A 23,157-nucleotide genomic window follows, 5' to 3' on the forward strand; every position below is an offset into this window, starting at 1 on the left:
AGATGTCAAGGAAATAAACAGCTATCTGACTTTTAGAAGACATCTGACATCCCTGTTAAGGGAAGTTTTTAATGTTTGATGTTTTATTGTGTTTTTAATATTCTATTGGGAGCTGCCCAGGGTGCCTGGGGAAACCCAGCCAGATGACTGGGGTATAACTAATAATAATAATAATAATAACCATTCCTCTGCGTCCAGCCAGTCCATTATACATGGCTAGAGGCTTTCCTGATGACATCCCAGCCCCTTTTGTGCATGAATTGTGCGCAGCATGCTCTAAGCAATTCCCACCAGTTGCTGGCTCTGCCTCTGCCTTTGAACAGCTCATGCACAGGTTTTGATGAGCGTGCAGATGTCCGTGCCAGTCCAGGAGCCAGTGACATGGTCCCTGCTGGGAACAGGACCACCATTGCAGCCTTGGACCATCATTCACGTAGCTGACCCTTGAAGACATTCACTGAGTGCCGCTGTGTTGTGTGTGGGATGAGAACCTGAGTGTCCACACAGGCATCATTTTGACTTGCTGGAAAGCTTCACTCTAAAGAGTTCCAGTCACTCTGGATATACCTCACAAATTCAGGAGCTTGCTGAAGGCGATATAGTGACAGGCTGGCATGGCAGAAATAGGGCAGAAATGACAGCCTATAGTTGAGGGCAATAATATAGAAACTGATTCATGCATGCCTGTCTTAGGGGGCCATGGAGAGGGCGGGGAAGACCGTTGAATGAGTAAATACTCTCCATTGAGAAATACTACTTGGAGGCGATGCGAAAGATTCCATTAATTTTTATTATTGCTGTTGTATAGACAGGGACTGGGGGTGGCATTGTGTTCTAAACCACTGAGCCTCTTGGGTTTGCCAATTGGAAGGTCGGCGGTTCGAATCCCCGCGATGGGTGAGCTCCCGTTGCTCTGTCCCAGCTCCTGCCAACCTAGCAGTTCGAAAGCACGCCAGTGGAAGTAGATAAATAGGTACCACTGTGGTGGGAAGGTAAACAGCATTTCTGTGCACTCTGGCACTCGTCATTTCCGTGCGCCAGTAGCGGTTCAGTCATGCTGGCCACATGACCCGGAAAGCTGTCTGTGGCCTGAAAAACGAGATGAAAAACAAAAATAGTCACATTTGACTGGACTTAACTGTCCAGGGGTCCTTTACATTGTATAGACAGATATATAAATGCATGCTCTGTATATTGAAATAGTATTTATTACTTATTACTGTGAAGTGTTTGAAAACTGATATGCCTCCCTGCTAATACTTCGTGGGTCTGGGCCAACCAGAACGTGTAAAATTGCAGCATGAAACACATTATTTTATTATTATCGTTTGCTTGAAATTCCTGCCCTGTTTGTGTGGGGTTGGGGTTGGGGAGAGCTCGGTTACTAAAACTATGTTTAGTTCTCTGCTTTATGTCTTTTAGCGATGGGAAAAGAAAGCAATATAATCTGCACCACAAAAGCTGTTTCTCTCATTCCTATGCATGTGCATGTTTATAATAGGCTGTTTCTAAACAAGTGGCAGGCAATGAGGATAAATAAATAAAATGATATCTCCCGATGTTTCATTGCCCAGCATTTTACCAAAAAGATACCCTGGATGCATTCTCTATTATCCTAAAGACCACATCCCTGCAATCCGATCCCTGAGTTTTCTCTTTAGGATTTCTGACCTTTTGCATGACACACAAGAAGGTATGATCAACCTCTTTCCTATCATTTCGCCTCCTCGCTCGTATTTTCTTTAAATACCTTGGAGTGCATAAGCTGCAGCACTCTGTTGCAGCGTGGCATCTGTCTGTGTGTATTTGGAAGCGAGTTCTACTAAGTAAAATGAAACTCCCCATTGAGAGTAGGTAGCACTGCGGCTTTAGCATTCATGTGTTTCATTTATTCCACTGTTTTTTCTGATGGAATTCAAATCACTGCACATAATTTGTTTTTTTTTTTGTTTTTGTTTTTTTGGTGGGGGGGCAGGTTCCCACCCAACCTGTACCTGTTTTTAGCCAGGTTGCTGCATCACGAACCTTCAGACCATAGAAAGTACATTAGTGTTGCACACCAGGAGAGAAAGTTTTAATTTTTCCTGATTTACATGTTTAAATGGCCAGTTTTGTGAGTGAGTGAGTGGGTGGGGGTGGGGAGGCTTAAACACAGCAGGGTTAAAATAGCCATGAGGGTGGATAGATGCGGCGGAGGAAGAAAATGAGCATTATTCTCATTTTGGAACATCTGCATTGCGTGCCTCTCTTTATGCAAGCAGTTTGCCAGTCAGACAATGGCAGATGGTCATTCCTCATTATTCAGAGAGGATCAAAGAGGACCCGGTTCTGTCTGACGTCAAACTTTGCTTCACAGTCCCTGACCAGAATACTACCTTGTAACTGTACTGCATAAACATAAATTAGGAGGATGAACAGCAGAATCTTCTGTACCAATGAAACAGGGCCTTGTGAATAAGGCTAGACCTGTCCTACAAATCTCCCACATAGTGACAGAACGGTAGTCTTCTTCAGCCTTTTCAAAACCAGGACCCAGCTCCTTATTTATGTATATGTGGTTTGTGTCTTTTTTTAAAATAAAAGTAACCCAAAATCCTATCTTCCTGGAAATGTCCAGCAGAAACTTAGTTCGCTAGCACTCAACAATTATTTTTCAAAGAAACAAAACTTTTTATTATTATTAAAAAACAACTAATAATCTGTATGTGTTTAAATAAATCTAGATAGTGTAGAAACTAGATTGTATCGAAATGCATGGGTGAAAACATAAAATGATCAATTTGTGGGGGATGTTCTTGCAGTAGACTGAGAAGAACATGTTTATAGTTAGAATTACTGTATGGTAGAGTTGAAAGGGACCCCCAAGGGTCATTTAGGCCAACCCCCTACACTTCAGGGACGCGGGTGGCGCTGTGGTCTAAACCACTGAGCCTCTTGTGCTTGCCGAACAGAAGGTCAGCGGTTCGAATCCCCGCGACGGGGTGAGCTCCCGTTGCTCGGTCCCAGCTCCTGCCAACCTAGCAGTTCGAAAGCACATCAAAGTGCAAGTAGATAAACAGGCACTGCTCCGGCGGGAAGGTAAACGGTGTTTCCACGCGCTGCTCCGGTTTCACCAGAAGCTGACCACATGACCTGGAAAGCTGTCTGTGGACAAACGCCGTCTCCCTCGGCCTGAAAGCGAGATGAATGCCGCAACCCCGTAGTCGCCTTTGACTGGACTTAACTGTCCAGGAGTAAAAAACATTTAACTGTCCAGAAGTAAAAAACATTTACTTCTGCTTCATTGACTATGCAAAAGTATTTGACTTAAAGAAATGGGAGTGCCTGATCACCTCATCCGTCTCCTGAGAAATCTCTATGTGGGACAAGAAGCTACAGTTAGAAATGGATATGGAATAACTGATTGGTTCAAAATTGGGAAAGGAGTACGACAAGGCTGTATATTGCCTCCCTGCTTATTTAACTTATATGCAGAATTCATCATGCGAAAGGCTGGGCTGGATGAATCCCAAACCGGAATTAAGATTGCCGGAAAAAATATCAACAACCTCAGATACGCTGATGATACTACCTTGATGGCAGAAAGTGAGGAGGAATTAAAGAACCTTTTAATGAGGGTGAAAGAGGAGAGCGCAAAATATGGTCTGAAGCTCAACATCAAAAAAACTAAGATCATGGCCACTGGTCCCATCACCTCCTGGCAAATAGAAGGGGAAGAAATGGAGGCAGTGAGAGATTTCACTTTCTTGGGTTCCATGATCACTGCAGATGGTTACAGCAGTCACGAAATTAGAAGACGCCTGCTTCTTGGGAGAAAAGCAATGACAAACCTAGACTGCATCTTAAAAAGCAAAGACATCACCCTGCCGACAAAGGTCCGTATAGTTAAAGCTATGGTTTTCCCAGTGGTAATGTACGGAAGTGAGAGCTGGACCATTAAGAATAAAATAAAAGTTCTTCCTGAAGCTGTTTTCATACCAGTAGGGTCTCCTCAGGCAGGGGCATTTAGCAGTTCTGCTACTTGTTTTAACTGGAGAGGCCAGCAACCGAACGTGGGACTTCCTTGTATGCAAAGCACATGCCCTACCGCTGAGTCATGGCCCATCATTCTGGTCTTGGTCACTTTGCTCATTTCCTGACCTTCTACAGCTGCTCATTGCATATGGTCCAGGGCCCTTTCCCCCCTTCTCCTAGCATCAGATGGCTTTTCAACACAGGCAACTTCCTGATTTCTAGTTAAATGGATGTTGCTCCAAACATAATCTAGAGGCTTGCCAATTAAAACAACCCAATACTTGCTCATCAGATGGGGAAATGGCCAAAATCTAAGCTAAGTTATGCAGATAGCGGAGAAGAACCTCCTTCCATGCATGCGCTCATTACACAAACACATACATTATTAGTGCTAACCTGCAATCTGTCCTGTATTGTAAATGGAACAAACTGACTGTTTCTAATGGAGAATACAATGATGAAGTCTAATTCTAACAAGCCTCAGCTGCTGTGCTTGAGATGCTCCCCAGAACTGAGTCAATCCGGAGGTAATGTGGGATGAGATTCAAAACCCAATGTAGCTGAATGCAGACATTCAGTACAATTCCATTATAACACAGTATAGTGGTACCTTGATAATTGAATGGCTTGGCTCCTGAACAAATTGGATCCCAAACACTACAAACCTGGAAGTAAGTATTCCGTTTTGCGAATGTTTTCCAAATGTCTGATGGTGCTTCTGCTGCTTCCGATTGAATGCAGGAAGCTCTTGCAGCCAACCGGAAGCTTGGTTTTTGAATGGTTCCGGGAGTCGGAACGGACTCCCAGGACGGATCAAGTTTGAGTACCAAGGTACCACTTTATCCTGCGGAAATGTCCTTGGGTTAGGTTTGTTGTGTGCACAAAACACACCAGCTTAGAAAGGTTTCAAGCTCCACCTATTTCAAAGCCCAAGATTTCTGGTTGCAGAGTCATGTGTTTTAAGTTCTCCATTTCACATGAGTTCAGGAGTTGTCCCTGGCATGATTGACAGGTGTGTGTAAGTGAGAAGTGGGATCCTGCTTGCTGACCCCGCCTCTCTTGCCATCCATGCATTTTGGGGGGGGCATGTCTGAGGAGGGGGGGCTGCTTTATGCACACAGGCTCCCCCTGCGATTTATAACAATGTACAACCAGGGTCCAAATCATGGGGGCACCTACCTGCACAGAGCAACTCTGGGCATAGCAGGTTCTGTGGATGAGCCCTCCATAGCGATGGATTAAGAAACCAGAGACCACACTGTAAATTACATGGAGGGTATAGATAGAGCAACAGTTTTTGGGATTATTATTTTTTTGAAACTATAGGTTGCGTGATGTTCAAAATCCATGTTCAAAGTTAGCCAGGCACCAGGTGCATTTTGCCCAATATGGTGGTTTTTCTCTATGTCATGTTCACTTTCTGGAACGCAGTGTGGTTTTTTTTAGGGGGGTTCTGGTATGGAGTAACATTCAGTGCAGGCTAAAGTTGTATAGCCCAGAATCTGGTTTACTCACTCATGTGCTGTTTGTAAGAAAGAAACCTCGGGGTTTGAGGCTTGGGGAAGGTTCAGTTGTTGTTGTTTTTAATCTTTTGCCACTTTACCCATCTCTCAAGCACCAGGGTGCCTTCAGATGAGACAAAATCTTTAGCTTTGTTTAGATGCTTCCCCAAGTACACAATAAGTAACACTGCAGGTGGGAGCAGGGGCTCCTGGCCTGCTCTTAAGATAGTTGTGAAGTCTGAAGAGGGCTTTGAGCTTTGTGGGGATGTTTCAGGCAAGTATGTTCAAGCGAGAACACTCGGAAAAACCCTCTTCAGACTTCCACGCCAATCGTGCAAAAATCTGAAGAGCAGCCTGCACACCTGGGGACGATAAGGGCGGAGCTTGCATGTTTTATAGCGACCAAAGCATTGTTTTCCATTGGCCCAACGCCTAACAGTAGCTGGCATTTAGGTTTGGTTGTCTTCGTTAGCACAAATCACTTTGGTGTGCCCTAACAAACCTGAATGGCTGATCAGGTGCATAAGGGTTGGCTGTCCTCTGATGGTTGCAAGCGCTGGAATGCAGGACATGCAGATGAAGATCTGGGAGACTGTAGCTGGCAGAGGAATTGCAACAGGAAACTTACACATACAACACACTTGAATATCTGTGGTGCACTCACACTTGAAAGCTCTTTCCGGAGTATCAAGTGAATCTGTGTAGGTTGAAGGGGTGTGTGTCTGTCTGTGTGTCTGTTTGTCTGTCTGTTTCTGGAGCCCATGGCCACGTCATCTTCCCAACTAGTTCATTGCATCCACATTGGAAAACTGCAGAGGTCTTTTAAGGTCTAGCTGGAAGGAAGATAAGCATCCGTACACAATAAGCCTTAATTTCCTTCTGTTGCCGCAGCATTCTTTCCTTAATTTTTAAGTGAACACTCCATCTTTTTGGGCTAATTATAACGTTCAGAAACAATGAATTCCCTTTTAGAAAGGGCAAGAAGGAACAAAAAAATAAATAAATAACCGCTTCGGCTCGCTATCTCGGAAAGTTAACTTTGAGCCCCAAAGTAGTTCCAGGATGCAAAATATTGTTTTGGAAGACTTGGGAAATAAATCTTCCAAGTGAGCTTGCTTACCACCAAGGCATTCTCGGTCGCTGTGTATAAACAAAAGGGAGCACAATGCGCCCCAACATTATTTGTCCCAGATGGAGTTCTAAACTTGGCTCCTTCTCCCGCGCTGATGTCATGGTGTACCAGCAAAACTCCAGAGTTAAGAGACGTGCCTTGCATCCATTTTATTCCTGTGTGATTGGTGTGGGAGGGGAAGGCTCAGGGGGTGTTGGGTGGAAAATTTGTTTCATGGTTCCCCCCCCTTCTTTCCCCCTCCCTTCTCTGTTCTTGTGGAGGGCGGTGGTAAGGAATGTGGGGCTCATGCCAAGGAAGAAACAGCATTGAATAGTGGGGTGTTCTTGGTTTTGTTTTCGTTTCCCCCCTCTCTGTCTACCTGTATATAGCTTAAGAGGAACTGAGAAAGGGCTTTCTGGTTAGTTGATGTGTCTGAATAGCAGAAGGGAGGAGCGGGTTGTCAATCCTCCCTTGCAGAACTTAAAGCAAGACACACACATTCTTGCTTTTTTCAGAATCTTACTCAGAGCACAGCTTTGTGGGGCTTTCTCCTGGATTTCACAGTGCAGCAAACCAGAATTCCAGGGTGTGAGGAGCCTTGTATTAGACCAGGCCAGGCCCGTGGGTGGGTTAAGAGAGACCAGTCCCTTCCATGTTTTCAGACAGAGTCCTCTTCAGCAGTGCTCTTGGTATGGCCGCAGTTTTCTTCCCTTCAAAGTCTCTGCTGCCCAGATCTTAGGCCTGGAGAGCGTCCAGTTCTGGATTCCTGAGGCCAGGTGGCTTGAAGAAAGTTGAAACAAGGCTGGCATCTGAACCTGGAATCCTTGGACACTGGCCAGGGTCCCAGTGACCTGACACCATTCACTGCTCTGCTACATTCTTTCGGGAGGGGGGAATCCCCCCTTAAATGATTTTCTCGCCTAGCTAGGCTAGATCCAGCCACCATTTGAATTTCTGACAGGGCTCCCAATCTGGGATTATTCCAGGGCAATGTAAGGAATTTCTAGTTGTAGTTGGACCCAGTTACCCAGTTCTGCCCAGAGTGCTGCGGCTACCAGGTAAGCCTGCCTGGGCCTACCAGTTTGCCCACAGCCCCCTCAAAGCAAAAAGTGACTCCGAGCTGAAATGCAGCAAGTCCGGCTCTATTGACCAGGGAGAAGACCAGGCTCCTAATATTTGTAGCACACACCCTACCCCACGGCCCAATAAATGACTTGAAAATATTGTCTCAGCAGTTGCTTCTGACTCGCACTAGTTACTAGGAACAGCAAAACACTTTCTCTTTCCTCAAATCAAACTCTTGGAACCTTTGGTCTCCGCTGACTGAGATTTGCAGATTTGTACTTGGATATGCAGATCATCTCAGTTTGGGGCTCATGGGGTTCAGGAGGTAACTCAAGGACCACCTCTCTCCATATGAGCGAACCCAGACCCTGCAATCCTCATCTGAGACCCTTCTTTGTGTGTCTTCTCCACGAGAGGCCCAGCAACGCAAGAACGGGCCTTCTCTGTGGTGGCTCCCCATTTGTGGAATGCTCTCCTCAGGGAAGCTCGCCTGGCACCTTCATTGCATATATTTAGGCACCACGCAAACACATTCCTCTTCTCCCAGGCCTTTGGATAATGAAACAAACTATGGCCTTTCGGGCTGTGGAGGGTATTGCTTTTGTTCCATACAGTATTATGTTATGTGTTTTTATACTGTAAACGGCCTTGTGATCCCCAGATAAAGGGCAGTATATAAATTTAATAAATGAATAAAAATAATTAACAATAGCCACCCCTTGAGCTACCATTTTGCACTGGGTTCTGGTTGGTGGACCTCAGGATTCTGTTAAAAATCACAACAGTGAAACAGGTGCTGTAATCCTGAAGCCCGCCTACATCTGTTTATTGAGCATTTATTTTCAACCAGTGGGTCAGGCCCCCCCCCCAAGTGAGCTGCGCTTTGACTCAAGGTGGGTCAAGCGGTGAAATCGCTACCCTTTTAAGAAAACAAGCGCCTTTGTGACCCGTCTAGTCCGGCGCATTCCGTTTCCTGCGGAAAGAAAAGACTTCTTAAATAATGATTGAATCCTGTTGGGATGCTCTGAGCAGAGCATGTTTATAGTTGAAGCCGCTTCCCAGGTGCCTATGGGAAGCCTGCAAGCAGGACTCGAGGGCAAAAGTGACTGGTGTATAGAGCCATTTTCTTCCTTAAAAGAGAAGTTGGCTGGAGGTGAAATGGTAGGAGGTACGGTACTTGTAGCAGTTGGGTAGCAGAATGAATTTTCACTCCTGACAAGCTGCACCTACAGATATTCCCATCTATTAAAGGCACAGGAGGCCTGGTGATCCTTACAATGTATGGTTTAAAGTTTAATAGTGCGTCCCGTGTTGCAGGGTGACAGAAATGAGAGAAGCCAAAAGCCGCTGGTTATACAAAGCTCATCCAACGCAACTTGTGCTGCTTATACTCCCATAGACTAGTATCAGGCAATACCTGGTTTTCAGCATCGCGATATATATCACCAGCTAAACATCGCAATCATATCACAAAGTCTGAAATATGGTATGAGCTTTCGTGTGCATGCACACTTCTTCAGATCTGAAGAAGTGTGCATGCACACGAAAGCTCATACCAAGAACAAACTTAGTTGGTCTCTAAGGTGCTACTGGAAGGATTTTTTTTTATTTTTTTTTCGACTATGGCAGACCAACACGGCTACCACCTGTATCTGAAATAAGGATGGAACTATGTAGAGGCACACAGTAGGGTTGGGTGATAATTTGGTTTTCAGCTTCATGCTATATCACCATAAAGCAGGGGTCAGCAAACTTATTCAGCAGGGGTCCGGTCCACTGTCCCTCAGACCTTGTGGGGGGCCGGACTATATTTTGAAGAAGAAGAAAAAAGATGAACGAATTCCTATGCCCCACAAATAACCCAGAGATGCATTTTAAATAAAAGGACACATTTTACCCATGTAAAAACACGCTGATTCCTGGACCGTCCGCGGGCCGCATTTAGAAGGCGATTGGGCCGCATCCAGCCCCTGGGCCTTAGTTTGAGGACCCCTGTTCTAGAACAAAGGCCTAATGATTTTCAGTGTTCCTGTATTGAAAGTCTTTAGTTTCTCTTAATGTCTCTGGAAGCTCCCAAGTATTGCCCATCTTTTCATAGATGGTCAGCCCCAGATATATTGTTGCCAGAGGGATCAATCCACAGCATTCTACTCATGTAAAAGCATGCTGATTCCCGGACCGTCCGCGGTCTGGATTGAGATGGCGATTGGGCCGGATCCGGCCCCCGGGCCTTAGTTTGCCTACCCACGCCATAAAGCATCGTGATATATCACGACATCTGAAATACGGATGGAGCTGGCTTTCAACTTCCAGCCCTTTTTAAATGTCTATATTTTAGTTTATTGCCTCAGCGAGGGGCCGTATTTGGGTGGCTGAGCTTACGGATATTTTGTGTGCTCTTTATTGTTTGATTATTTTTAGCTCAATGATGACCCGCGGTTATGAGATCATACAACGCGGCTGGGATTAAAGTAAACGAGATAAGGGTAGACCACCCACAACAGGCCACCCACAATGGCAGAGATTGGAGGTAGCATGCACTCAAAACCTGACCAGTTAGCAATCAATGTCTGCAATAATGGAGAGAGAGGAGGCTTCCCTTGCCCCGCTAGGTCATCTCAGCCTGCCCCAAAGTTGGAACAGGAAGCTAAGCCCCGCCACTTGTGTTGGACAAGGTCCAGTTGCCATGGAATTCTAAGCTGCCCCAGGCAAGATGGCCTCCGTGTGGATTTATAAAATGCCAACTTAGGGAAACTGTTGGCATACTCTTCACCCCACAGCCTAACAGAATCCTAACCCTGTTTTTGAGAGCCAGACAATAGTCGCAGACACTTGAAACTGGCGCATTGCTAAATGGGAGTACCTTGACAGGAGGATAGAATTCTTCCTGCCTACAATGCCAAGTTGGGCCTTGCCAACCGTAATGATATACGGAAGGTTTTTTTTGTTTGTTTTTGGCGTGTTTGTTCTTGTTTAAACATGACAGTTCCTGTGTTCTGGGTTTGTCTTTTCCTAGTGTTTCCAAGAAGCGGAACCTGCCCACCAAGTTCTATGGGCCTCAGCAAAATGGACTGTTGGGGAGATGCACAAAACTTTTATCCCTGTGCAGCCAAGAGGCAGGAATCACTATGAACTTGATGCAGCCTTTTGTTGCTCATTCCAGCGATGCCCTTGAACCGGACCCTTGTATGTTCCCCTGCATGTGACTACCAGTTAATCCTGCGGGAATGCGGTTGCAGCGGAGCAATGCCTTCTTCCACCTGTCCATGGCCCAGTCCCTGATGAAAGAGACACGTGTGTGTGTGTGTGTGTGTGTGTGTAGAGGCTGCATTATTGTGAAGGTGGTGTCTCCCCTTCGCATTAACACCCCGGCTCAGTCAGCTTGATATTTACAGTCTTTATTACATATGTACGAGAAACAGCTACAGTTCAGGATTACGTGATGATATTCCAGCTGAACTATTAAAAATTTTAAAAGATGATGCTGTTAAGGTGCTACACTCAATATGCCAGCAAGTTTGGAAAACTCAGCAGTGGCCAGAGGATTGGAGAAGGTCAGTCTACATCCCAATCCCAAAGAAGGGCAGCGCCAAAGAATGCTCCAACTACCGCACAATTGCACTCATTTCACACGCTAGCAAGGTTATGCTTAAAATTCTGCAAGGAAGGCTTAAGCAGTATGTGGACCGAGAACTCCCAGAAGTGCAAGTTGGATTTCGAAGGGGCAGAGGAGCCAGAGACCAAATTGTGAACATGCGCTGGATTATGGAGAAAGCTAGAGAGTTCCAGAAAAACATCTACTTCTGTTTCATTGACTATACAAAAGCCTTTGACTGTGTCGACCACAGCAAACTATGGCAAGTTCTTAGAGAAATGGGAGTGCCAGATCACCTCATCTGTCTCCTGAGAAATCTGTATGTGGGACAAGAAGCTACAGTTAGAACTGGATATGGAACAACTGATTGGTTCAAAATTGGGAAAGGGAGTACGACAAGGCTGTATATTGTCTCCAGGCTTATTTAACTTATAAGCAGAATTCATCATGCGAAAGGCTGAAGTGGATGAATCCCAAACCGGAATTAAGATTGCTGGAAGAAATATCAACAACCTCAGATATGCTGATGACACAACCTTGATGGCAGAAAGTGAGGAGGAATTAAAGAACCTTTTAATGAGGGTGAAAGAGGAGAGCGCAAAATATGGTCTGAAGCTCAACATCAAAAAAACTAAGATCATGGCCACTGGACCCATCACCTCCTGGCAAATAGAAGGGGAAGAAATGGAGGCAGTGAGAGATTTTACTTTCTTGGGTTCTGTGATCACTGCAGATGGTGACAGCAGTCACAAAATTAGAAGAAGCCTGCTTCTTGGGAGAAAAGCAATGACAAACCTAGACAGTATCTTTTAAAAAGCAGAGACATCACCTTGCCGACAAAGGTCTGTATAGTTAAAGCTATGGCTTTCCCAGTAGTGATGTATTCTTAAGGAAATCAGGCCTGAGTGCTCACTGGAAGCACAGATCCTGAAGCTGAGGCTCCAATACTTTGGCCACCTCATGAGAAGAGAAGACTCCCTGGAAAAGACCCTGATGTTGGGAAAGATGGAGGGCACAAGGAGAAGGGGACGGCAGAAGACGAGATGGTTGGACGGTGTTCTTGAAGCTACCAACATGAGTTTAACCAAACTGCGGGAGGCAGTGGAAGACAGGAGTGCCTGGTGTGCTCTGGTCCATGGGGTCACGAAGAGTCGGACACAACTAAATGACTAAACAACAAATCCTATCTCCTCCCAGTCTCCTCTTTTCCAGGTTTGTATTGGGAGTGGTGTTTTTGTCTGGGAATGATAAATTTAAGCCCGCCAGATCAGAGCAGCAGTATACAGAGAAGTTACTGGCTGAATCCAGGGGCTTGCACTACCAGAACTCAGTAGCCACAGCTCACGTCTGGTGGGAACTGAAAAGCTATGGTTTGGGTGTGCATCATCTAAGGAGCATGAATTGCTGGTTAACCTGTAGCCAGCAATACATGGCAAGAGATTTAAGTGAGGTCTCTTCCTTGTCAGATTAGTGCTCTAGCCTTCCTTTCACAGGAAGCAGTGGAAAAATTCCACAGTTGGGACTGTGGTCAGCTGATTATAGCGTTGGAGCAAAATCGCGTTCCATTTTTCCGTTCAGAAATGGGCTGCTTCAGCTTTTGGGAATACTGCCGTTTTATGGCAGAGCAGCAGAGTTTTCAAGTGATCTGGGGGGGTGGGGGTGGGGGAGAATGCCTCCAAAGGAAATTTGAAGGCATAATATTTCCCCACCCCCCTTTTCTAAATTCTTTTGTGTTTAATAGAATGTTGCAATTCTAAAGTGGGGAATTGGAATGGCTGTCTCAGTGGCAGCACCACCACAAAAATGAGAAAGGGCAAGCTTTGCCAGAAACTTGCTTCATAAACTGCCGTGGTTGTTGGAAATTGCTGCTTGGAAAAACTTGCATCTGGTATCTCCCATCTGCTGTGTGATGTGTTGGAAATAGCATGCAAGCTTCATAATTGGATGTGTCGGAGCTGATTTGTAGGATCCGATATCCCTTTGGCCCCCAAAATAAAATATTCAAGGTACCCATGCCCTACCTGCAAAGTTGATGGGCCATTGCCATTCAAATGATGTGCGCGCACTGCATCTAGTGATTGATTATGTGGGGGCAAGGCTTACGTGTCCATCCATCGTCATCCCCCCAAATAGTTTATTCTAGTTGACACCTCTTTCTGGAGGTGTGTCCCATTCCCATGAAATCAGTTCCAAATTTATTTGTTCGGCCCATTTGTCGAAAGGGGATGCAAATAGGCTTAGAACATGCTCCGTGCGCATGGGCCATGGTGCGTCAGGGCCCCTCTGGGTTACCCTATCTGGCAGTGGGGCAAATCTGTTGATTGTTCTGTGCAAAGAAGAAACATCGCAGCAGATGTGCATCTCAGTTTTTGGTAGGCTTCTGTATCTGAAAAAAAACCCATCCATGAGCAGTTAATCCTATGGTAAACAGGAGCAGGAATGAAACGGGCTTTTGTCTTGACTTGCTTAGATGCGATTTGTTGAGCGAAAAACATTCACACCCTTGTGCACAATAAACGAGGGAGCACAGACCCTGTTAGGTTAGAAAAATGTTGGGATCATACCTTTCTCTTACAATAATAAAACCCTCCTTTTTTGCCAAATGAAACTTTGATTCTACTGTAATAATCAAGCAGTGACATGTCTGTTAATGGACTATTTCAAGCCACAGATGGAAGGATAGGATATTTGAATATTTTCTCCATATTAGACACATATATGATATCACTGCATATGAAATCTAGCTGCTTGTCCGAAAAGATTCTAGCATAATCTTTCCCCCAGAATACAAACTTTGAAGGTGCAAAGAGTTCTCTCTCTTTTTAAAATAGATAAGTTACTCAAATATTCTTCTCCCACAGTTTGAAGTAGTATAGTCCAATTAGGACTTATGCTCTCGGTATCCTCTTTACCAGGATGAACATACCCCCAACTTGCTCAAACGCTCCTCATAAGGCTTAGTTTCCAGACCCTTGATCATCTTGGTCGCCCTCCTCTGCACACATTCCAGGTTGTCAACATCTGTCTTAAATTGTGGCGTCCAGAATGGGACACGGTATTCCCGGTGTGGTCTGACCAAGGCAGAATAGAGTGGTACTATTACTTCCCTTGATCTGGATACTATACTTCTGCAGCCTAGAATGGCATTTGGTTGTATCCAACCAAGTCCTACTTTAGGTTTTTTGTGTGTGTGTGTGTGCCACATCCCACTGTCGACTCGTGTTAAGCTTGTGGTCCACTAAGACTTCTAGATCCTTTTCACATGTGCTACTGGCAATCCAAGTGCCCCCCATCTTATATTTGTGCCGCTGGTTCTTCCTGCCTAAGTGTATTAGAACCTTACATTTGTCTCTGTTGAAATCCATTTTGTTAGTTTCCCCCAGTTCTCCACTCTGCTGCGGTCATCTCGAGTTCCGACTCTGTCTTCAGATACTGTACTTCAACCACCAGTCAAGGACGATGCTCCTGCAGTGCCACCACTTCAGGTGGTTGGGGAAGGTATTGCAGCTGTCAACCAACCCAGTTTTATAAAACTGTCTGAGCCACGCTCCTCAGCTGGAGCAGTTGTCCATTCCTCCCTGATGGTTTTGAGCTCTTGAGGACAGGCGGACTGTATAAACAGTGTTCTTCCCAACAATGGTGAAATGGAGTGACTTGAATTCTCAACACCAGCACTACACACTGTAACATTTTATTCCATGTCACACTCTTTTTAAAATAATAATAATAATAATAATAATAATAATAATAATAATAATATTCTATTAAGAAAAGGCTTAAGTGTAATAGAATCCGCCAGCATCTTAGACTCCTTGCATTGGAACCGCTTGATGCGAAAACACATTACTGTCGCATCAGTGCTGCTTGTCAGGGAAGTGCCATAAGACTCTCTCCTCCCCAACTGTTAGATTGCAGTGGAGAAATGGAATCAGCAAAGGTCTTCTCCCTGACCTCAGTAAAACAAATAAGCTGTCTTTTCTTGATGGAACCTAGCTGGCATTGCATCGCAGGGATGACTGGAGACTTGCGAAGTATGACAATGATATGTGTGCGCTGCGCACACACCTTTGTGTGTGAAACTGCCAGAAGTGGAGATTGAGCATTAGGATGCTAGAACTGGTCTTGAGGTGGCTTGCTAATTTACTGCCTGGTTGCCATAGCGACTCAGCAGGCCCGAATCACACAAGAAGTAAAAAAAAAGCTTTGCAAAGGACGCAGAAGGCCTTTCCATCTTCTTCTTCTAGGACTGCTTCATTTGCACCTGGCCAGTTTCTGCAACTTCCAAGGACGGCAGTAGGTGAGAGCGCTCTTGAGCATGTGCAGAATGCAATTCCTTCACCATTGAAGGGGCGGAGGAGGAAAACGCTTCTGGGTGACATCGTTTGAACCGGCACATCGAATGCCGAATGGGAAGGTCTTGGGCGGAGGGCTGAGGTTTCCTTTCTGGAGAGCGGAGGCCTGGCCTTCACATCTAAAAAGTCCTGTGGCTTGGAAGTTATTGAAATGCTATACAGCTTAAAAATAACATGCGTGTCTTTAAGGAGCGACGTGTGTTTTGATCTCCCCGGCTCCCTCGCTTTGTTTTGAATGGTATGCTTTATTTTGAGGAAGCTATGACCCCTTGTGAATAATGCATAGAAGTTTGGAGGCTGGAAGGCAGATGTCTTTCACTGCTGACGGAGCCGAGGTCACAGATGGACTGGCCTGGCTTTTGTTGGTTTATTTTTATTTCTTCTGGGACTCTGGTTGTGGTGTCTTTGCTGTTCTTGTCTGCCCTGATCAGTGTCTTTAAGAAAGGCTCCTTGCAACCCTTGCATAATAGGCCACGTTAGCATTTCCTCTCCCTCCCTCTCTTTCTAGAACTTATAATTTTAACACTGACAGTGGGTTCGTGCAGAAATCACCGCCCCCCTGCCCCCAAACAAAGAAAGCTTAGATATGCAATTCTGTAATCTCTTAACGTGCGCCGTTCTTAATTTCCCAACATCTTCTTCCTGTTCTGAAACGGGGTCTTTTGCCTTGATTATCAGTGGGAAAATCATCAGGCTTAACGCTAAACATAGCATGGCACCTTGCAGTAATGCCATAGTCTCAAAAGGACTTCAGGAATTTTGACGGGAGGGGTTGGCGCTCTCTCTCAGTCTTGAGCACCGTGGAACCAACGTGGCAGAAAGAATTTTGTGTGCGTTGAGCTGAAGATCAGAAACGGGGGGCTGTCTGGGAATCAGGCCTGGAGGCAGCTCAAAACCATTGATGGGGTTTCCTGTATCAAGGCTTTGGAAACCGCTGTACCTTTTGGGGAAGATGCTGGAACTCAAAGGCTCTTGGAGATGCCTGGCTGCTGCCAAAAACAGCAGTCCTGTGCCATTGGTCTCTCTGTCTGCTAATGTTGCTGCGAACGGCTGCGTATACACACCATCCATTCATGCAGCTAAGTGACAAAATGCTCTGTGTGATGTCACTCCGGTTTGGAAGTTCCCCCAGCTGCACTTTAATCGGTTGCTACATAGAACTGTAGAATTGAAAACAATGAGAAAGGTCATCTTGTGCCCTATCTGCCTAGAGTTTTTCGGCTGTGTTGTGGGGAAGAGAACATAAAAGTCTTCCTCTGTCCCCAGGTACCACTTATTCCCCTCAGGGGCTTGAAAATGGCAAGGACAACTGGAGGTGTGTGTGTATTTCATGCAGAAACCCGGCTCACTCTTGTGGGATTGTTGTCCGTTTGCCCATTTAGTGCTGATGGCCAATTTCTCCATTACTGCAACCGCGTCCCCATTGCCTGCAACCAAATCTTTTAACTAGAAATGCAGGGAACTGAACCTGGGGGCTTTTCTGCATACTTCTGTATAGTATTAATGCTTTGCTTCCCACCCCTCCACAGAAGTGAATGGCAACCATTTTGCTTTGCAAAAGGGAAACGAGGTGGATGAGTGCACTTTGCGGATTCCGCAGGACAGAAGCTCAGCCTCTGTCATGGCCTGGCTGGATGTCGAGGAGTGGGGAGGGGGCAGCAGCTGGGAAACCCCCAAGGGAACCCCCAGGGGAAGAAGGCTCAGAGCCAGGGGATTGGTGGTGGGATGGCCATGAGCGGTAAGAGGGAGAAGAGGGAGTAGACTGGGAGGAGGTGTCAGAAGCCGAATAGGTAACAGGGTTTAGTGAGCAGGAAGAGGTCAGGGTAGAGAGCAGGCAAGAATCAGAGGCAGTAGCAGAGGGGGCCCAAGTGACAAGGATGAGGCAGGCAGCTGAAGAAGCCAGGGGGTCTCCCCCTCCTGCTGCGACCAGCTCCTCTCACCCTGGTCTCCCAGAACACGAAGAGGAATGAAGAGGGTAGAGCAAAGAGAGACAAGACGAAGGAGCCTCAGGTTGCTGGGGATGGAGCCATAGACCCACTGGGAAGAGTTGCTGTGATCACTAGGCCTGAGCTGCTTTGGTTTCTTTGAGTAAAGAGTTGACTTCACCAACATTGGGTGTGTTATGGGGTAACATTGAACTAGCTTGCAGAAGCTAATTGTGCCCCTAGATTTTGTGATGCATTCCCGCTTTTCAAGTACCCACATTCTGTTATCTGATCCTTCACCTCTGCAGGGTCATTTGCTTTGGACTCTGTAAACTTCTGTGCCATTAGGATATGACCCTTTCAGACATGGGTGACTAAAATAAACCTAGACAGCCTCACGCTGCGCTCAGGATACTGCTGCTTGCTAAGATGTGCAATGTAAACAGTAGCTATAGATAGCTCTTTCCTCCTTGTTTGTGTTTGGAAGCCCTTAATACAGGAAGATGCCACATCTTTTGAAAACGGCTTTTCATGTCAGATGTTCTTGTGTGCAGTGAAAAGGGCGACAGCTGTGACTTGGGTGGGGGTGGTAAGCCTCTCTAGCATTGCCATGTCGGAAAGCAGTGGACACGGAATGGATTCCCCCCCCCCCCGAGCGTTTAAAAAACAACAACAGATTAAATAAAGAGAACAAAAACTTACGCATGCATTAACTTAGCATGACTATAACTCAACAACTGCTGTTGCGTGTTTTTTTTGGAAGCTTTCAGTCTAGGTTAACTGAGAGGAGATCATGTTTGCAGTCTCTGAGAGCAATAATCATGTTCTATTCCACTGAAGCAAAACTAACAGTGTTCCATGTTTTTAGTCATTCTAATCAGTTTTACAAATCTGCGTTTAATGGGCCTGGGGCAACAACATGCACCCTGCCTCTTACACACACCGGTTTTGTGTGCTGACATATTGTAGTGAACTATATAACCAAGCGTTACGAAACAGGTTAATGCACGTTAAGGAGATAGTGCGCCCTGCTAAATGTTGCAAATAATTGCTCGTATATTGGGGGGGGGAGAAGAGAGAGAGAGATTTGGGGTGCTTGATGGCGCATAAAATTGACTCTGGACGTGCTAAATGTGGTCGGGGTGTGCTCCCAAGCACCTGCACACCTCCCACTGGCAATCTTCCCTTGTGTTCATTGAATTACAAGATTACTAATGGGTGGTACTGAGAGGAATGAGCTTGCACGAGATCACCCTTCCATGAACAGGAAAAAATGCAGGCTGTGGTTTGTGATGATGGAAGCGGAGGCACGATTTCTTTTGATGTTATGCCATTTGAATGTGCAAAAATATGCTCTGCAGCAGCCCCCCCCCCCGTGCGCTCCCGCTAGCATACTGTTGCATGTATGTGCAATAGTGCCATCAAGGTGCATTGCTCTCTACAAAACATAAGAGGACCGTCCCCTGAAGAGCTGGCAGTCTAGAATTGGACACAGGTGAGACTGCAGGAGAGAGAAGGAAGATGATAGCAAGACAGACAGGGGTGGAGTGTGCATTTATTTAGTTAGGTATCCCTTCCTTTCTTTGGCCTTTCTGGCCTAAGGGATTGCACCAAAGGTTTTATGCTGCTAGAGCAGGGAAGGTCACAGGGTAGGGATGGAATAGGATACAGGAAAAAATGTAAAGAAATGGGCGGGGAAAAGGTTACAGAGGCTGTTAAGATGTGAATGAGGAATGTTTGCTGATCCAGAAACAGACAAAAAGCCAGTGTTGGGATTTAAGGAGCAATATTGCTGGGGTCTGGACTTCAATGAAATTTCTCTCCATTCCCCAGTCTTTCTTCACACTGTTGTTTGTTATTGCGTAGTACCATTGCTTCCCTGGCTTGTTTTCTGCTTAGCATAAGTTCAAAAATTTTGTTACAGGTAGGTAGCCGTGTTGGTCTGCCATAGTCAAAACAAAATAAAATAAAAAAATTCCTTCCAGTAGCACCTTAGAGACCAACTAAGTTTGTTCTTGGTATGAGCTTTCGTGTGCATGCACACGTCTTCAGATACTTCTTCAGATCTGAAAAAGTGTGCATGCACACGAAAGCACATATCAAGAACAAACTTAGTTGGTCTCTAAGGTGTCACTGGAAGGAATTTTTTTTATATTTTGTTTTAAAAAAATTATTTGTGTCCTGCCCCCCCCCCCAACTGTTTGGTCTTGGCTTTCCTTATTGCAGATTTATATTTTGGCTTGACGGAACATGTGCGTTTTTATTTCAGACGAGACGTTTGTATTCTAACCATCTTCTATTCTGTTGTTTAGTCATGCTGGCTTTCTTTTGTATCAATTATTGTTATGCCATGTATTTCTGTGTTTTTATATTGTAACCCTCCCTGTGATCCTCAGATGAAGGGCAATATAGAAATTTAATTAAAAAAATAAATAATTCCAGGACTTCTCTAGTTTAACTTTCCCTAAGCTGTTGGCCTCCCAAATGTTTTGGGCTAGAACTCCCTTCATCACTGGCCATGTTGGCTTGGGCTGTTGGGATTTGGAGTCCCAACAATACAGTGAGGGTTTCAGGTTGGGAAACGATGATTTAGTTAAGCCCCCCCCCCCCCGTCCCGTCCCGTCCCCCACTTTCAAATATCTTGTTTCATGCCTATGTTCTGGAGAGAATGCATACAATTCGTGGATATGTTCGCTATAAGATTTTGACACCAGGTTCTTTATTTTGGCAGGTCATTTTTGTCCAAGTTAATCCAGGTGAAACTTTTACAATAAGGGGAGAAGATGGGACTCTTCAGTGCATTCAAGGTAAGGAAACCTTTATTAAGAGAACATTCCTGTTTTTATGTGGAAAGTACATTTCTGCCCAGTTAATATCCTTGGCTGATCACCCGTGGATTCATTGCTTTTGCTCTATCCTTTCACCAACGAAAATAAAGCATTGTTCACAAAGGTGCAACTGACAGCCTTAAATATTTTCAGTTTGCCAAACCTTTAGAGGAAGCGTGGATGACTTGCAGTTTGGCTTCGCAGCCCTCGAAGACGCTATTTTATTTGGAGCTGGACCACTGCTCCATAAGAGAGTCCCCTAGTCAGGTGCATGAACATTGAGAAGGTCCTATTGCCTTTGGCTGTCGACCATGGTGACTGGGCTGCTGGACTTCCTTGAGGCTAGCCCAGAAGCTGCAGCAGGTGGAGGGTCAACGGCTCACTGGGATGGACTAACCCCATGATATTACACCAGTGCTGAAAGAATTGCATGGGATATCAGTTAGCTACTGGGCTGGTACTGGTGCTCCAGTTGCTATGCAGATTGGGACCAGGATGCCTAAAAAGTCACCCTGTTTTGCAGGAGAGGGCATCCTGCAGATGCCATCCTATCAGAAGAAGGTCTACTTAGCACAACATCAAATTTGGTCCTTTAGTTGGGGTGGCACCAACCTACCTTTCGAACTCCCCCCTCCCCATTGCATACCAGACGTGCTCCTTCTCTTCTGTCTTTTTGGAGTCTGCTACATGCATTCCTCCTTCAGCAAATCTTCCAAAATCTTTACCTCACTCAATAGCTGCCTTGGATTTGAATTGATTTTGTGCCATTCACCTGTTTTATTTATATATATATATATATATATATATATATATATATATATATATATGTATGTATGTATGTATCTGTTTTATATATGCTGCATCGCATATATAAGAAATTCATAAACGAAACAACAGTAACGGGAACATCTTGAGGGACAAAATGTAAGTTGGGGGTCTTTGAGCAGAGTGTGGGCAGCCATCTTTTGGAGTGCTTCCAGGCAGAAGGTTGACCCTAACTCCACGACTCCATAGCAACTGCCATATTTATGGTCAGGAAGGAGGTAATGCGGTGGAATGGCTAGAGTGCAAGACTTTTAGCCTGGGTTCAAATTCCTCTTTGTCATGAAACTTAACTGTGCCAGTCACTCTGCCAAATGGACTCACTGCACTGGTTTGGTGTGAGGGTAATATGGGTGGTTCAGGCACATACATTATGTGCATGTGGACCTCCTCTCCCCATATATAAGCCATCCCTGACTCTTGTGATCATCACCCGAGGCTCTTCTTTGTGTGCCTCCTCCACGTAAGGTGTGGAAGTTGGCAAAATGAGAACGGGGCCTTCTCTGTAGTGGCTCCCCGTTTGTGGAATGTTCTCGCCAGGGATGTACGCCTGGCGCCTTCATTATATAATTTTTGGGCGCCAGGCGAAAAGGTTCCTCTTCAACCAGACCTTGGGCTGATTCATATTCTGCAGCCTTTTAAATGCGTCTGTGGGAAGTGGGGAAGGTTATTGCTTTGTTGCTGCTTATGATTTTATCTTGTATTTTATTCTGAGAAACGCCCAAAGATCCTTGTGATAAAGGGTAGGATAAAAGGATAATAAAATCCTCATCTTACCCAGTTTAGCATACATGAGGTGGGCATTTGATGTGGCAACTTCAGGTGGATGCCCCCCAGCTATGACAGTCAGGAATCGCGAGTTCTATCAAACCCCTGCCTTTAATAATATCACGCATTGTCCCTAAAGAGAGATGAGGAAAACCAGTAAGCAAAATGTCAGGTTAGATCTCTCTGGCCACACCTGAGGTGTTGGATCAATATATAATTCATGCCTAATGCTGAAGAAAAGCACATTTGTGCTTCTTACTGTAATGGCGAAACTTTCCCAAGTGAAGCTCACACCTTCACCACTTTCATTTAAAATTAAAATTTAAATGCCTCCCTGTAACGTTGCCAGTTTTGGGGAAAGGTGGGTGCTCGCAGCCATGCATAACTCTGTGTGAGTCATTCATGGTAAATAAGTCTACCCAGGGGCTATGGAGTTTTATACTTTATTTCCCCCCTCCTTGCTTGAAGCTAGTGATCATGAAAGCAAGAAAGCTAATCATTTGAGCTCAGTATTAAGAATGAAGCAATTCATTCGTGACCTGCAGTCGAATAAGCTCATCAAACGATTTCCATTTGTGGTGTGTGTGTGTTTCCACCTCACCCTCCCTCCATATAAAGTAGAAATGAAAAGCAGCTAATTGAGATGGCTTGGACTTGTGACTTACCTATTGATATCCGATGTTTAGAATCCATGACCCCAGGCCCTAGTTGTAGCTCCAGGCGTTGCAAGTTGCCACAGTTTTCAGTATTAAGGCACTTGCGTGTGGCTTCGTAGGAGAATTGACCTGCGCCATAAGATGCAGGAGATCTGCTGTTGCAGCATCCTTGATTAGTCACCACTGCTTAAAAGTTCTAAACAATTATTGCATAACGCCCTCTATCCTCCCCAGGTCTCAAGGTGGTTCACAACATATATAAAATCACAAAATAAATAATAAAACCAAAAACAACCCAATACTCCCACCAAGAAAAACACACCAGGGTGTTGGATGTCAGTCAGTCAAATGTCTGGGAGATGAGGGATGTTTTTGCCTGGCGTCTAAAGGTGTATAATGCAGGCGCCAGGCGAGCCTCCCTGGGGAGAGCATTCCACAAACGGGGAGCCACTGCAAAAAAGGCCCAGTCTTGTGTTGCCACCCTCTAGACCTCTCATGGAGGAGGTACACAAAGAAGGG

At 45.3% G+C, this 23,157-nt stretch overlaps 1 protein-coding gene across 1 annotated transcript in view; it reads left to right on the forward strand.

Annotated features, from left to right (window-relative positions):
• The window catches only part of FNDC3B (fibronectin type III domain containing 3B), a 255,448-nt gene that overhangs the window by 69,919 nt on the left and 162,372 nt on the right, over nt 1–23,157 (forward strand). The window contains exon 3 of the mRNA XM_033150663.1: nt 20,296–20,371. Within this exon, the coding sequence (XP_033006554.1) occupies nt 20,296–20,371 (76 nt within the window). The remainder of the gene's footprint in view (nt 1–20,295; nt 20,372–23,157) is intronic.

Source organism: Lacerta agilis, chromosome 5 (genome assembly GCF_009819535.1).
Source record: "Lacerta agilis isolate rLacAgi1 chromosome 5, rLacAgi1.pri, whole genome shotgun sequence".
Taxonomy (NCBI): domain Eukaryota; kingdom Metazoa; phylum Chordata; class Lepidosauria; order Squamata; family Lacertidae; genus Lacerta; species Lacerta agilis.